The sequence below is a fragment of the Sander lucioperca genome, chromosome 21 (assembly GCF_008315115.2).
Source record: "Sander lucioperca isolate FBNREF2018 chromosome 21, SLUC_FBN_1.2, whole genome shotgun sequence".
Lineage (NCBI taxonomy): Eukaryota > Metazoa > Chordata > Actinopteri > Perciformes > Percidae > Sander > Sander lucioperca.
In genome coordinates this window covers 12,802,417-12,817,451 of record NC_050193.1, presented here as the reverse complement: position 1 = coordinate 12,817,451, position 15,035 = coordinate 12,802,417, and the positions used below count along the sequence as shown (strand labels likewise).

Sequence of the window (15,035 nt, the reverse complement as noted above, 5' to 3'; positions counted from 1 at the left end):
TTCAGTGCCACAGTTCAACACATTTTCATGAACAGTTTTTGGATAAAAAAGATGTATTATGGTCTGAATAAAAGGATGTTGGCCAACCTTTATTGGCATGGTGTTCTATCAATATATTACATGTTGGTTTTTTTAAATGTTAAAAAAAATTACAGTTTTTTTCATATTCAAATACATACATAAGTCATGTCATGGTATATAGATGATAAATAAAATTGAATTTAAAACTTTGATAAACTGAAAAAAATAACAAAATATGTTTAATGCAAAACACATTTTAACCAATTTACAACCTTAAATATAGTTATGTTGATTAAAATATTTTGTTTTATTCTTACCCCTTGCTGATAATACAGGCCCCCTTCCATCCAGTGCAGGAAACAGTGTTTGGTTTTTGTATTAGGGTTTATCACAGTGATGGTGGGGGGTGGGTGGGGCACTGAGATATAGATCCATACAAAAACCTAAGAGCAATAATCTAACGCTCTCCCATTCTTGTGATGAAAAAAAAAGCTCAGGACTGAATATTTCCTACGGAAATATGAGGTAACTACTATGTTTATCATTTTTAATGAGCAGATTCATGGTTAAAAGTTAGTAAATTAGTAGTTTAAAGTCAGAGTTGGTGCACAGACATAACTGTCATCTTGCAGTAAATCTTAACTTTAAGAACTGATTAAGAATCAGCACAAAACACATGCTCCCAGGATGACATCAGGGGATAATGCTGATCAGGATGTATGTGTTCTTTAGTCACGTTATGAGGTTTTCACACATTATTTTTGGTATGACAGGTTTTTGTTCCAGCAGTGAGTGGAGATGCAGCACTGTGATTACTTCGACTACTGGGGCAGCGGGACTAAAGTCACAGTAACAGGTAAGTCACATTTAAACAATATATTTTTAGTCAGAAGATTCTTTTTAACTTTTTAATGTGATTATTGGTGCTAGAGAAGTTTAACTTATAGTCCTGTATTTAGGTTTATATTGATGTTGGACACACTAGAAAACAGAGCAGACAGATGTTTTTAATGCAGCTGTTTCTTAGAAAGCATTTGAAAAACTTCCTCTTAATGCAGATGGTGGTTTGAGTTAATCTTGTAAGTGATTCAGCTGGATTGTAATTGGTGTTGATGAATGTTTGCATCTTTTTATTCACATTATTATTCAATACATGTTGTATTACCGTGGATATTAATCACCATACCGTACCTGAATTTCTTAGAGAAAGAGTCACCGTAAATCTGAACATAGGAGAAAATATTTTATTTATGCATTTAATTACTGGGTCAGTATGTATTTCAATTAAACAACTGAACAAATGTATATTTAAGTACATACTATTACATAGTATGTAGTATCTATTTATAGTTTCATTTGAAACACCAAAGTGACGACCGTATGCATCATTTGTATTGTAGGTTTAACTGTTAGTAATCTCTTTTAGTTTTAGAGGAACTCTTTTTCATCAAGTGATTTTTAATTCTTCCAGACAACTTTCTGAGTTTTTCAGATTTAGCGTTAAACTAAAAGGAGCAAATAATGCTCATCAAAAATCATATTTTATGTTAATAATTTTACTATTTTAAAGGTCTTGATTCCAAAAAAACAGTGTAATGGTTTTTCTTTGATATTTTGTATTAACACACTCAGCTCGTCTGTCTGAACAGATCATGTTTTGCTTTTGAAAAAAAAGAAGATAGAATTGTCTTTATCTTTCTTGTGCAAACTGTGAACAGTCATAGCTGCTACTGTGCATTGTGTTAACATTATTATTTAATCATTATTTATTCCTTTATAAGTTACTATAAAATATATATTTTTAAAAGATTAAGATAAACCAGATACAATGGTAAAGAATGATTTAGGTTCCAGTTTGGGAAATGCTCAAATTCTCCAACAATGAGCGGCATTTTAATAGTCACAATAATGCTGATTTTTTTTGTCGCATGGTGGTAGTTATAACGATAACAAAAAGCATTTTTAATATTAGACCTGAGTTTTAAAAAATGTATTGAGTTAGTTTACAATTTCATGGATATATCACCAGTTAAAGTTATTTGTATCATTATTTATTTAATATTTATTGATTTAACTTTGGGTCTCTATTTCAATTATGTGGTTTAACAATTTAACCAATCATTGGATTTTAGATTAACAATTGATTATTTGTGATAATGTATGCACATTTGTATTCATAGGATTTTAAACTTAAAAAATCTCCTTTTTGAAAGATTTTAAAACGGTTCCCTTTGGTTCTGTACAAAACAATTAACTGTTGGTTGTGTTGCACACACCTTCCACCCATAGAGTATACCAGCCATGGCAAAAATGCTTTAAATTGATAAAATACATTTCACAAAACAGTGTGGTATTAAACATTGGTGCCATTGTATAAGCTCCGATCCAGCCTGTTTGTCAAAAAAAAATATATATTTTAATTATTTATTAAAACATTTAATCACTGAAATAATTTTTTTTAGACAGATGTTCTTGTCCTCAGTTTCATCATGCAATATTGTGCAATATATTTAAAATGAACCTTTAGACAAGCTATTGATCATCTATGTTCTTTAATTGACCTTTATTGGTATTTACATGTTTTGACACAACTGTTTCACAGATACTACACCTGCTCCAACAGTACCACCAACTCTGTTCCCTTTGGTTCAGTGCAGTACTGGGACTGCAGATAGAATCACTGTTGGCTGTCTTGCAAAAGACTTCTACCCAAAGAGTCTTACTTTACAGTGGACCGATGCCAGTGGGACCACCCTGCCTGCAGCTGTACAATATCCTCCAACTGAGAAAAACAACAAATATACAGGAGTCAGTTTGCTCACTGTATCAAAATCTGAATGGGATTCAAGGAGACCTTATACTTGTTCTGTGACTCACCCTGAAGCACCCCCCCCTGTGACACTGTTAAAAAGTATGTGATTTTTTTTTATACTTATCATCATGACTCTCTTATGTCTATGGGTCCCGCATAATCTTATTAATCTTGTTTTTATAACAACATGCTCAATAATAATGTCTGTTTCTCATGTTTATCCCTCATCAATCTGGTATTTTACATTCAAAATTCTAAAAGGAATATTTAGACTGATGCTTTAAAATGGGTATGTTTATTTCTACTCTTTCTTCCACACCCACAGAGCCCTCATTACCTTCAAATGTCACAATGGAACTGAACCAACCAAGTCCCAAAGAAATATTTAGCAACAACCAGGCAAAGTTGAAGTGTATCATTACTGGACAGGACCAGAATGTTGTAAAACAATATAAAATCACTTGGCAAATCAATGGATCCCCTGTGACCAACAACATCACACCAACACAGTCGGGAGTCAGCACAATGACTCTTACCCGCGCTGAGTGGTACAAAGTCAACAACGTGCGCTGTTCTGCCACGAAAGATGACATGACGACAGTTACTCAAGAACTGACTTTCCACAAAGGAGGTATGTTACTGAGTGTCTTTGATGGAGACAGATTGGTAGAACAGTGACCTGTAAGTCTGGGGAGGCAGCCAATTTACACACACACACACACACACACACACATACACACACACAAACATGTCATAATCAATGTATAGCAGCCTAAAAGCCTAAATATGAACATCCTTGTTAAACGGAGTATCTCTTTCAGATGGGAGCGAGCCAAAAGTAACAGTCCACATCCTCCCAGATGAGGACATCACCGATGAGGTCACTCTGGTGTGTCTGGTCTCCAGTCGGGTGCAGCAGGATTACTACATCACCTGGTCAGAACAAAAAACAAACCCCCCCATCTATACTGATGGCATTAACTTCCCGCCAGTGAAGACCAAACAAGGCTACTCAGTTGCAAGTATTTACACCACCACCAAAGACAAGTGGAACAAGGTGACCATGTTCTCCTGCCACGTATGGCCTGGTAGTGTCGAAAACCATACTATATCCAGAGCTGTGTCTAGTGGCCTAGGTAAATCCCATGAATGTGATAATTAGTAGATTCAGCTTTAAATGTGGCAGTTAGTGCTAATGTGTTGTTCTGTCTCTGTGTGTACTCTCTGCCATGAGAACCTGTCTTTGTGATTGTAAAACGGTCAATTTACTATTGTTTGTCATATTGTGTTTCAATCTGTCTACGTCACATTGTCTGACAGCTTGAGAAGTGTGCTGACTGTTTCAAATAAATGTTGCATGGAGACCCTTTTGTTACACGTTTATGAATGACTTTAATATTTTAAAACAATCTATGTACGAGTAGTTTTCAATGATATCTTACAGTAGTACTGTATACTACACTGCTCCACTGGATTAGCATCCACACTTTATATGTGATCAAAGTGAATAATGCTTGATTTCAGTTCCTGAGCACAATCAAGAGAGAAATAAGTCCTATGTGCTATCTTATTAAAAACCTCTCTCTCTCTCTCACACACACACACACACACACACACACACACACACACACACACGCACACACACACACACACACACACACACATACATACACACACACACACACACACACACACACACACACACACACACACACACACACACACACACCCACAATCACACACCTAACTGCCTATGCCTTCCTCTTCTTAGATTTTACTACAGAATCAAAAGTGAGTTTTGCTCTGAGCTGCACCGATGATGCCTTGGAGGAGGAAGAGTACAGCAGCCTTTGGTCCACAGCCTTCTCCTTCGTAATCCTCTTCATATCCTCTCTTCTCTATAGCATGATATTCAGCCTGGTCAAGGTAAACATGCAGGCTTCCTCTGCATTTCAGTTGTACTAAGGACTAAAGACTGAATATAATACAGGATTTATACATTACAGTTTGACCAGGTACTTTACAAGTTAAAGCCCAGTCATGTAAATAAAAATCAAGCACATAAAGGCAAGAATATTTTTGACCTACTCATCTTTGAACAGCTTTTTTGTGGTTGTGGTAGCTAATTTCCATCATCACAAATAATAATGTGCAAGAGAAGAAAAGACTCTAAATTGCCCGGATATTATCAGTATAATATAGAAATGATTGCATCCATTTAGCAAAATAAAATAAGACATAAGAGACAAAAATAAAATATGTAATTGATTATAGGCAATTTCTGAAAGGTTAATGGACACCAAATGATTCTTTTTTGCTAGTGAATTGCTCTGACTATAACAAACCTGTAATATTAAAGGTTTATTGTGTTGATTTTAATGGACATAATTACGCTGTAAAAACTGCATCCCTTTTAGAGTTTATTGGAGAGAATAGGCATGGCCAATGAGCTCAGGTGTGACTGATCACAATGAGCATCAGCTGTATAAAGAGCCCCACCAAACACAGAAAATGTGCTGGTTTCTGTGTTTTTAAATGCTGCAATAACCATACTGGTATATTAGCAAGTTATTAAATTAAACAGAAATGCTATCTTTAAGTAAGTTTAAGTACATAGTTATGTACCGGTACCGGTATGAGGATAAACATTTTTCTGCTACTGTTAAAGTTGTTAAAAAAAAATCTTAATAAGAACCAATAATCTAGTCCAATAGTTTATATACTGTAGCCAAATCTGCTGGCCAACTATCTATTATTATTAAAGTATTGAAGACACAGAGATCATGAGTGCCAAGTCTCAGGCTGGGTTAAACTCCAGATTGAAGTGATCAATCAAACCTTACCACTATCTGTATTTGAGCAGTGAATATGAATACATATTTTTTTAATTGTTTGCGTGTTTGTTTTTTCAGATGAAGAGAACATAAAGGATGAGATGGATGCACAGCATGATGACGACAGGTCTTCACTTGTTTTTTGACTTTTTTATCTAATTTTAAAAACCTTGTACATAATCGATAATCTACCGTATATTTGCCAAATAAAATGGTCGTCATATATGATGATTAAGTCATTGAAAATGGATTTCTCTGTAACCTGTAGAAAAAATAATAAATACAATTGCAATTCTTAATCATTTACTGTGTATGAATCAGACTCATGAACCATTCGTACAGCTATGAAAAGTAACACACTGTAATGTATTCCACGTACGTTTTGCTGTATTCACCACATTGACTGCTGCTGTATAAGAGCACTGTGGAACCGTGGGAAGGGTGGCTCATAAAACACAGTGGGGGAGAGGAGTTGGCTTCCAGGAAACGTATGTTCATTCCTCAGGAGTGTTTTAATCCAAACCACAATCTTTTTCCTAAACTTAACAAGTGGTTTTGGTGCCCAAACTTAACTGTGGATGCCACATTAAGCTCACTTGTTGTTGGCTAAACTCAACTGCCACGGCCCCTTAAAGGACCATCATCTCGTGTGCCCTGTAGCCGGCTCCCAGTAACCTTTTGTCGGCTAAACCATAGATTGTATAATTATAATGGAGAAACCGTCTAGGCCTAAAAAAAATGAAGCCAATGTAGAAGTGCCTTAAACGTGCATTCTATCTACTTAAGGGAGTAACTTAAGGGAAAGTTTACCGGATTTCTGTACTGCCTTACATGCAGATGGATGGCGGCAGTTGCCTACCAAGAGGTCAGCGTTTACCTGCTGGTAAATCTCCACTGGATGACTCACTTCAGAAGGGTTGGAAATCAGCAACTTTTCCGCTTTAGCGTTTAGCTTACGGCAACGCCCTTGCAACAATAAAAAACACTGGCTTGGCCACGTCATCCTTCCCCGCTTACCCTCTTGTCAAAAATTGTCACATCTGGTTGCAAAGAACACAAGATGTCAACGCCCGTGTCTCCAAGCTCGAGGCTTCAAAACGGCAGTCCATAAACTAATGGGTGACGTCACAGATGGTACGTCCCCTATTATATATGTCTATGGGCTAAACTCAACTAGCAACAGCTGCTGATACGAGCGACAGCTCACAGAGCTCTGTAGCCAGCATCTCGCTAATTTCATAGGATGTCATGGTGTGCATACATTTTTGTACGATATCCTACAAACCCGGTCATTAGAACGCGTTGCGTGAATACATGTTCTAGCATTGGGTACTGTTGTTTCATTATGATTAGGAAGTTATTGATTTCTTTTTTTGAAAACTTTTAGTGTCCTTAAAATGTATTATTGAAGTGTAGTATTGATTTTTATTGACACGTAAATACCAAATTGCACTGTTGTAGAAATAGACATTCTGTATGTGGCTTTGAATTTTGTAGTTTGACTATAAATCTTCACTTTTCATGTTTGGTAATTTTGTTGATCATATTTGCTTTCATCTTTAATTCAATAAATATAATATTACAATAAATCAAATTTGGACAGCCACATTATTAAATTAAAGAGAGAATGAATATGAGTGATTGTGATGTGCTTGTGATAAACATGGAAAACTTTTGAGGAATTTGATGTCATTAAGAGTCACAACACAGGGATCTATGAACATCTAAAATAATAACGCATCAAGTCAACATAACGGAAACTTCTGTTAGCAGTTAAGCTCTGAAGGTTTTTCAGTTTCTAAACATATAATCTTTGGAGAGTCACTTCCTCCTCTCTCTGCACCTTTGGGACCACAGCTGTGATAGTGAAACTTTGTGGAAACCGTCAGAGCTACAAATAAACTTCCTCGAAACAAGATACCCATCTTTCTGTGAACATTTGCATATCAGCATGTGTCCAGGCGTGAAGCGGCTAATATGCATCCAGCAGAGATATCAAATACACAGAATTTCATAAGCTCATCAAACAATATAACAGCAAATGCAAGACATGCAGAGTACAGAAATACCAGATACAGTACAAATATATTTGTGTACCTATTTTGTTTAGCTGTATGGTGCACAGACATTTGGATATTGCTCTAAACTGGAAAAAGGCAAAGACTTCAAAGATGGAACTGTCTCCAAAAGAAATGTTCTAATTTTGAATAAATTCTATTATGTATCTTAAATTAAGAATACTATTGTCCGCAGCATGTATCTTTCTCTTTATCACACTTGTACTGACATGGCCCTTTTATAGGAACACTCACCACCCTCATTATGTAGCTGTCTGATTTGTTGAGTGAAGCTCTGCATGCTCTTCCTCACTCTCTGGTCTGGAGCTTTGTGGTAGGACCTCATCTTAAATAGAATTATTAGAATCAGAATAAAGTAGCTTGCAGTACTTTTCACTGCTAAACGCACTAAGACAACAGAACACTAGTGCAGTCAGTTAACTCTTCATAGACTGTGGCTACACTCAATGATTCTGGTTGAGATAACTATTGTTATGATTTGGCACCATAAATTATTTATTTATTTATATACTGTATATATATATATATGTGTGTGTTTGCAGCTATTCAAAAACTATTTTACTTAATCCCCAGTTTCTCAAATACTCTGGAGCTATTGGAGTTAGCCCCATACATAAAATAATAAATAATTCACAATGCTATGCACAGCACAGATATAATATTCCGTGGATTTATTCTTGAATGAAACATTTGTTTTTAATGAGTTATTAGCCTGCTCCAACTTAAAGAAAATGCTTTTGATAAAACAGGCCTACTTCACATTAGATGAATAATGTAGGATGGTTGCTTGACATTATGAAATGCTTCACCTGCAGCTGGCCTGCTGACAGTTTTAATCCAGCTCTGCAAAGTTGCAGTTCTTTTAGCTGCTTCCTTAAGCTCTTTTCTCTCTTCCTCAGTCGTCTTCATTGTGAAGGCATGCTTAAGCATACAAAACAACTAGGCTATACATTTATTTAAAACAATTCTTAGTTTATTACATTAACCAATTAGGACATTCATTTATCATCTCATGACTAAATAAGCTAAGGTGACTTCTATCAGCTTTCACTAATGTTACATCTGCTTGTTAAATTTTCACATAACATATTGACTGTAAACATTGTATAATCTAGCATGATTCAACAGCCCAAACACATCCCTGAGCCTCTCTCTCTTCTTTACAGAGCCACACTAGCTAATGTAATGGACATGACATAGCTATGCTAGCTTGCTGCTGCTAGATATCTGTCATTAGCTTTGGTTGATAGCATGAAGTTAATATAAGGCAATGTTGCGTGACGTGATGCAAACATTTTGAAACTCAGGTGGATTTTTTTGTACTATTCACAAGGGCATTTGTCATAATCTCCCTAACTTCCAAAACTCACTTAAAGGCAGTAGGGCTGTTTCTCTCTTTCATATGCGGTGCTCCGTGTATAGGAGTCGGTAAGAATATGAACAAAGTCACGTGACTGGGGGCAGAGGGCATCGCTGAGGGCAAAATAAATTATCACAAGATTGAATGATATGACGATTTAATTTGATATAACGTTAGTAATGCTGGGCTTATCGTATTGACGCAGCCACGACAAAAAAAGAAAAGTGCATGTAGGCTCTTTCTCCAGAGGGGCAGCTGAGCCAATCAGGGCAAATGGGCCGTTGCCCGCGGGCAACAATAGCCCGTACCTGTACACGTCCCTGGCATAGTTGTTATTTCACATATAGTTTCATATCGGTGTTCTTCTTGATCTAGAACATGGCAGCACACAGCAGAGGAGCTGGAAGCCTTTGAGATCTTGTGTCACAATTGTGGACTCGTTACTAGTTCATTTCGTTATTATCCGAGGAGTGTCTCTCATTGCCTCTGCTTGACTCACTGGGATATTGTAGCCTATAGAGGTGCAAAGTCTACCAAGAAAATCTAAAAGCTAAATCTCCTCATCATCCTCACCAGGGACATCACCAGGGACATGTATATTAACCTCAACAGATTAGGGAAGAATTTGAATTTAAGATTAGATTCAACTTTATTGTCATTGTGCAGAGTACAACTACAAAGACAACGAAATGCAGTTTGCATCCACCCAGAAGTGCAAAAAGAGCTGAAAAGTGCAATGTGATATATATATATATATATATATATATATAGACAGGTATAGACAGGTATAGACAGGTGGTGCATAGACAGGACAAGAAATACAGTGCCATAATATCAGTGAATACCGATACCCAAAATATGATGAATATCTGTTGGTGCTGCTCTTAGTGTTTGAACATCATTCATTTTAATTCATTCTAATGTAGGTGACTGCCAATTATATCGTTTTTTCCCTTTGTTTTTAGCTGGTTCCTGATTTGTTGCACATGTCAGATGGTCACAAAATTGAACGCTTGAAGTTGTGGCTGTACTTTACCAAACTGAATGAAGATAGAGCAGACTAATGAAAAAAAAAAAAAAAAAAAAAGTTGTTGCGTTCAAGGGCTGTAACAACATAATGAAACATTTAGAGGAACTGCATATTGCAAAAACGCAGCATTTAAGCACATTTAACTCTATCATCTTCAATTTAATTATTTGTTTACTAAAATCTATTCCGTTGTTATTTATTTTACCCCTTTTTGCTGCTCAAATCAGCTATTTTAACCACAGTGACTTTTAAGGTTCATACTATCATTTGTGCTTTTGTAAAGATTCCAAAACATAATATATGCAAGATACATTTTAAGGTGTGTGTAATGATCTTTGCACAGCTTGAACTACGAGGGGCTGTTATTTGTTGTTTATTTGTCTTGCTTTTTTTTTTTTTTTTTTTTTTTTTTAAATCACCTCTGGTGCTGCAATTGATTAATTCAGGAAAATAATTCAACCTGTGTACTTTATGTCCTTCAGACTCACTACCAAAATAATAAGTCCTTTCTTAAAAGTAATTTCAATCTTCCAGCTGAACAATTTCACAATGTTTTATAATGTCAGCCATAGGACATGTTGGTGCACATGCCAGCTGGTTAATAGAAGGCAGAAAAGTGAGTGAAGACTGCCACCTAGCTTTGAGGACATGGAAAGTATGTCATTAGGAAAACAACACACTAGCACATACTGTATTAATGTGCTTATATTATGTAAACATAAATACAAGTACTGAAGAGGTTGTTTTTTTTGTGTGCAATTCTCCTCTTGCAGCCAAACTCCATCCCATACAGTCTCTCAGATGTCATCCAGTGAAACCGAGAGTAAGATCGTTCATGTTTCACAACAAGGCCTTATGGCCACTGTGGTAGTGTATTCAAATGTGGTCGTGAGTAGCAGCATTTTCAGAAATGTGCAGTGGAAACATTGTCCTCTTTCATACAATAGTAAAATACAGTAAAGTCATATAATTCACAATATGCAAACATTGTAAGTGGTTAGTTTTGCTGAAATGGGCTCAGAGGACCAGTGTTTTTGCAGGCCTACATTAAAAGCATTTAAATGTGTTTGAATTACACCTGCTGTACATTAATGCAGCGGCTGATGACAAGCAACCAAAGCCCTGGACTGACCTCTAGCTGCATTCAGCAGCAAAGGCGCTTTTAAAGGTTGAAAATAATGCTCTGCTGCCATCTACAGGCGTACATGCACCGATGCTTCATCACAGCTATGTGTGGTCACAAGTGCAACAGACTTACACTGGTCCAGCTTTGTTGGAGATATATGTTGGGACAAGGTCTGGCTTTTGCCACAGAAGTTTTTTCTGACTAATAAAGTCAAAGAGATTTCTTTTAAAATGCTTCATAGGTTTTACCCAACCAACCACTATTTACAGAAGCTCAAAAAAGACATATAAACTGTACATTCTGTGGGAATCAAAGAGAAACTCTTGCGCATTTATTTTGGTTATGCCCTCATAACTAAATTACTTTGGAGTAAACTGTCTCGATACTTAGCTGATCTTATTTACCCTGAATTCTCCTTGTGTCGGGAAAATATACTTTTTTGGTTTCATGACACAAATCTCACCTTTCAATTTTATTTAATCAACCTGATTTTAATTTTGATCAAATTTTATTGATCAACTTTTTTTTAAAAAGTCCAAATTCTAAAAAAAAAAAAAAAAACACCTAACTTCATAGAGCTGTCCATTCACATTAAACAATATATTTCTACTATATCCTGTTGCAGTAATAAGAAGGCTGTTAGAACACACACACTAGTTGTACTTTTCAAATGCTTCATGTAAATTGAGTTGTTTTCCTTCCTTTTATTATTGTTTTATTTTTTGTATCTCCCCTGGCGTACTTGACCTGTTTGTATTGTATACAATTGTTGCTGTATACTTGTTATGTGCTCAATAAAAAAATAATTAAAAAAAAAGTGCAACAGACTTGAACCGTTCATCCCACAGGGGTCAGTGCAACAATGCTTTTCTACCATGCTTTAAGATTAAGTGTGGAGATTATCTTTAAAAATCTTCCTTGTAGTGGTGGTTTGTCTGCGTTCACAGGGTTCAGAAGAGAAATCCAAATTATAAGCTGTAAGTAACTCACTGGCTGTGTTTATATGCGGAGAATTCTGTTCCTGACCCAACTGAGTCAGCGTATACAATGTAACAGTTTTAAAATGTAATTGAATTCAATATAATTGCCCTGCAATAGGATGTTTTTAACCCTGCGACACTGCCAATTTAACACTGTGGTAATGTATCAATATACAGTAAAAGGTTGGCTGCTATAGTTTACTAAAGCACATAACAAAACCCCATGAATACATTATAATGTCTTCGCTGACTCTGCAGAGAAGCACACAAACATTCACTATGATAATAAAGTTATTGAATTATTTCTGAAATGAATTAGTCCTGCCATCAAACAATCTGCAATTCATAAAAACATAAAACAAATACCTACAATAGTTATTACAATCCCACGAAATCTGTTATTATAATATATAATAATTAATTAAAAAAATTGCTGTCTTATTGTGTATTGCAGAGAAGGGTAGACAGCTACATTGTGGCACGGGTTTTTGCTTTGTGGTGTTTCACTGTGTATATTACGGGGGTGGCCACAGTGATTCACACAGTTACAAAAACCTCTCAAGAGAGGCTAAAGTTGGTATATACTGTAAATAAATGGTGTATGTACACACTCAGTACAATACTTGTGGCTTAATAAAAATACAGTCAGCCCAGGTCAACTAACATTCTGGATATGCAGTACTTTAAAGACTTAATAATTGACTGGGTAGTGTTTTTATATCAGTGATACAGTACTGTCCCTTTCCAGCCTTTGGTAAATATGAATCCTCCAGTCAGAGTTGAAATGTTGTTTGGTTTTGTTTTTTTTGTCATACATTTTATTTGTTTTGTTATTTATTTATTTATTTATTTTATTATACATTATTTGTTTTATTTGTTTATAAATTGTATATATATTTCTTTTAATCGTCGTCGAAATAAAGATTTCATTCATTCATCCTGTCAGATCCTGTTTTCCGTGTTACAGTACTTTTATTTCTCATTCACTTTGTGTGGATGGAATTTGTCCATTGTTGCAGTTTTACTGCACAATGTATAACAATAACTATTTATATGTATTTGTTTTATTGTTTTTTTTGTAATAGTGAATTCCTTATGAACGAAATGAATGAAATAAACTATGAGAACCCCTTAACAAAATCCAATCCAAGTATTTAAATATCAAAATAACTACTATTGCAACCCATTTATTTTTTGGCCCATGACTTTAAATCTACTTCAAAGACACAAAAAGTGCAAAACTATGAGAACCCCTTAACATTATAGGTCACCCAAACTTTGGATGATATGCCTCAAAAGATACACTGGAATAGTTTGGTTTCTTATTCAAATTAGGTAGATGCCATTTGTATGGGTCAATAACAATGTGTTTGTTTAATTGTGTTATTATCATAATTGTAAAGCCCTTTTCAATATGACCAAATTAAATTAATAAAAATAAATCAACAGGGCACTTTTGCACCCCCCCAAGGTGAGATTGTTTTCTGCTGCCTGTATGCTCTTCTTAGAAAAAGCAAAGATGTTTAAAGACGGTCAATAGTGTGTTCCTACACAGAGTTGTGTCAGGATATCGTGAGCTTAAAAGGGATACACTTTCCTTAACACAGGGGTTCATGTACATTTTCACAAAGTATAAGAAAAATCAGCAATTAAGTTAAAAGAAAAAAAAAAAGAAAATAATACAAAGCAAAAGTGGAATGTTTTTTTTTAAGATTTCATAGTTTTAGTGGAAAAAAATGTACTGAAATATAGTACAAAGTTCTGCTGAGTACAAAGAGTACAAAATACTGACCACGCTCAATATCAGGCAAAGGTTTTTGTATGAGTATGTGGCATTGTGTACCTGGGTGGTAGCCACAGTGATGTGTGGTAGTACAAAAACCTGTCCTGATCTGAGGCACAAAGTCACTGTGCCTCAAGAAAGAGAGGATACAGTCACAAAACCATTTTATTTTACACATTTATTAGAAGAAAAGTAATATTTATTATATGTTATTTGGGTTTTTTTGTTAGACATTATTTGTTTTATTTGTTTATAAATTGTATATATATTTCTTTTAATCGTCGTCGAAATAAAGATTTCATTCATTCATCCTGTCAGATCCTGTTTTCCGTGTTACAGTACTTTCATTTCTCATTCACTTTGTGTGGATGTAATTTGTCCATTGTTGCAGTTTTACTGCACAATGTATAACAATAACTATTTATATGTATTTGTTTTATTGTTTTTTTTTGTAATAGTGAAGTCCTTTTAGGAATAGATACAAAAGTACCTATTCTTAATAAAGAAAAACAAATCGTCAACAATGATCAGCACTGCACTGCTGATTCATTTCACATGTTTGATGTTAACATTACCAAATTAAAAATGAAAAACTGTTAGTTTAAGGTCAAAGCATTTGTCTGTTGTGATAGCCAGTGTGCTGGGTGGAGTTTTTGTATGGAGTTATATCACAGTGCAGTATAACAACCACAGTGATACGTCATGTGACAAAAACCTCCTTCCAATGAGAAGGAAATGTGGCGCTGATACGGAAAACAAGTGTGTCCAAAAAAACTTTCTTTTGGAAGGCAAAGATGTATAAAGATTGACAATAATGCGATCTCACACCAACAGTTGTGTGCAACATGGGTCTTAAAAGTGATCGACTTTTCTTAGGAAATAAACTAATTGCACCAATAGTTATTAATGCACTATATCAGGCAGAGGTTTTTGTATGAGCGTGTGGCACTGTGTATGGAGTAGCGGCCACAGTGATATGTGGCAATACAAAAACCTGCTGAACTTTCTCAC

The 15,035-nt window shown here is 35.3% G+C and overlaps 1 long non-coding RNA gene and 1 gene segment (V, D, J or C); both read left to right on the top strand.

Moving 5' to 3' along the window:
* The first annotated feature begins 477 nt into the window (after window positions 1–477).
* On the top strand, window positions 478–4,195 carry LOC116051855. The segment is given in 5 exon segments: window positions 478–546; window positions 795–877; window positions 2,624–2,932; window positions 3,159–3,464; window positions 3,655–4,195. Coding segments are annotated over 4 exon segments (1,014 nt in total).
* A 390-nt stretch (window positions 4,196–4,585) lies between these two features.
* On the top strand, window positions 4,586–5,966 carry LOC116051931. The gene is made up of 2 exons (XR_004105456.2): window positions 4,586–4,759; window positions 5,746–5,966. It is a non-coding gene; the product is annotated as an uncharacterized LOC116051931 (long non-coding RNA).
* The last annotated feature ends 9,069 nt before the right edge of the window (window positions 5,967–15,035 follow it).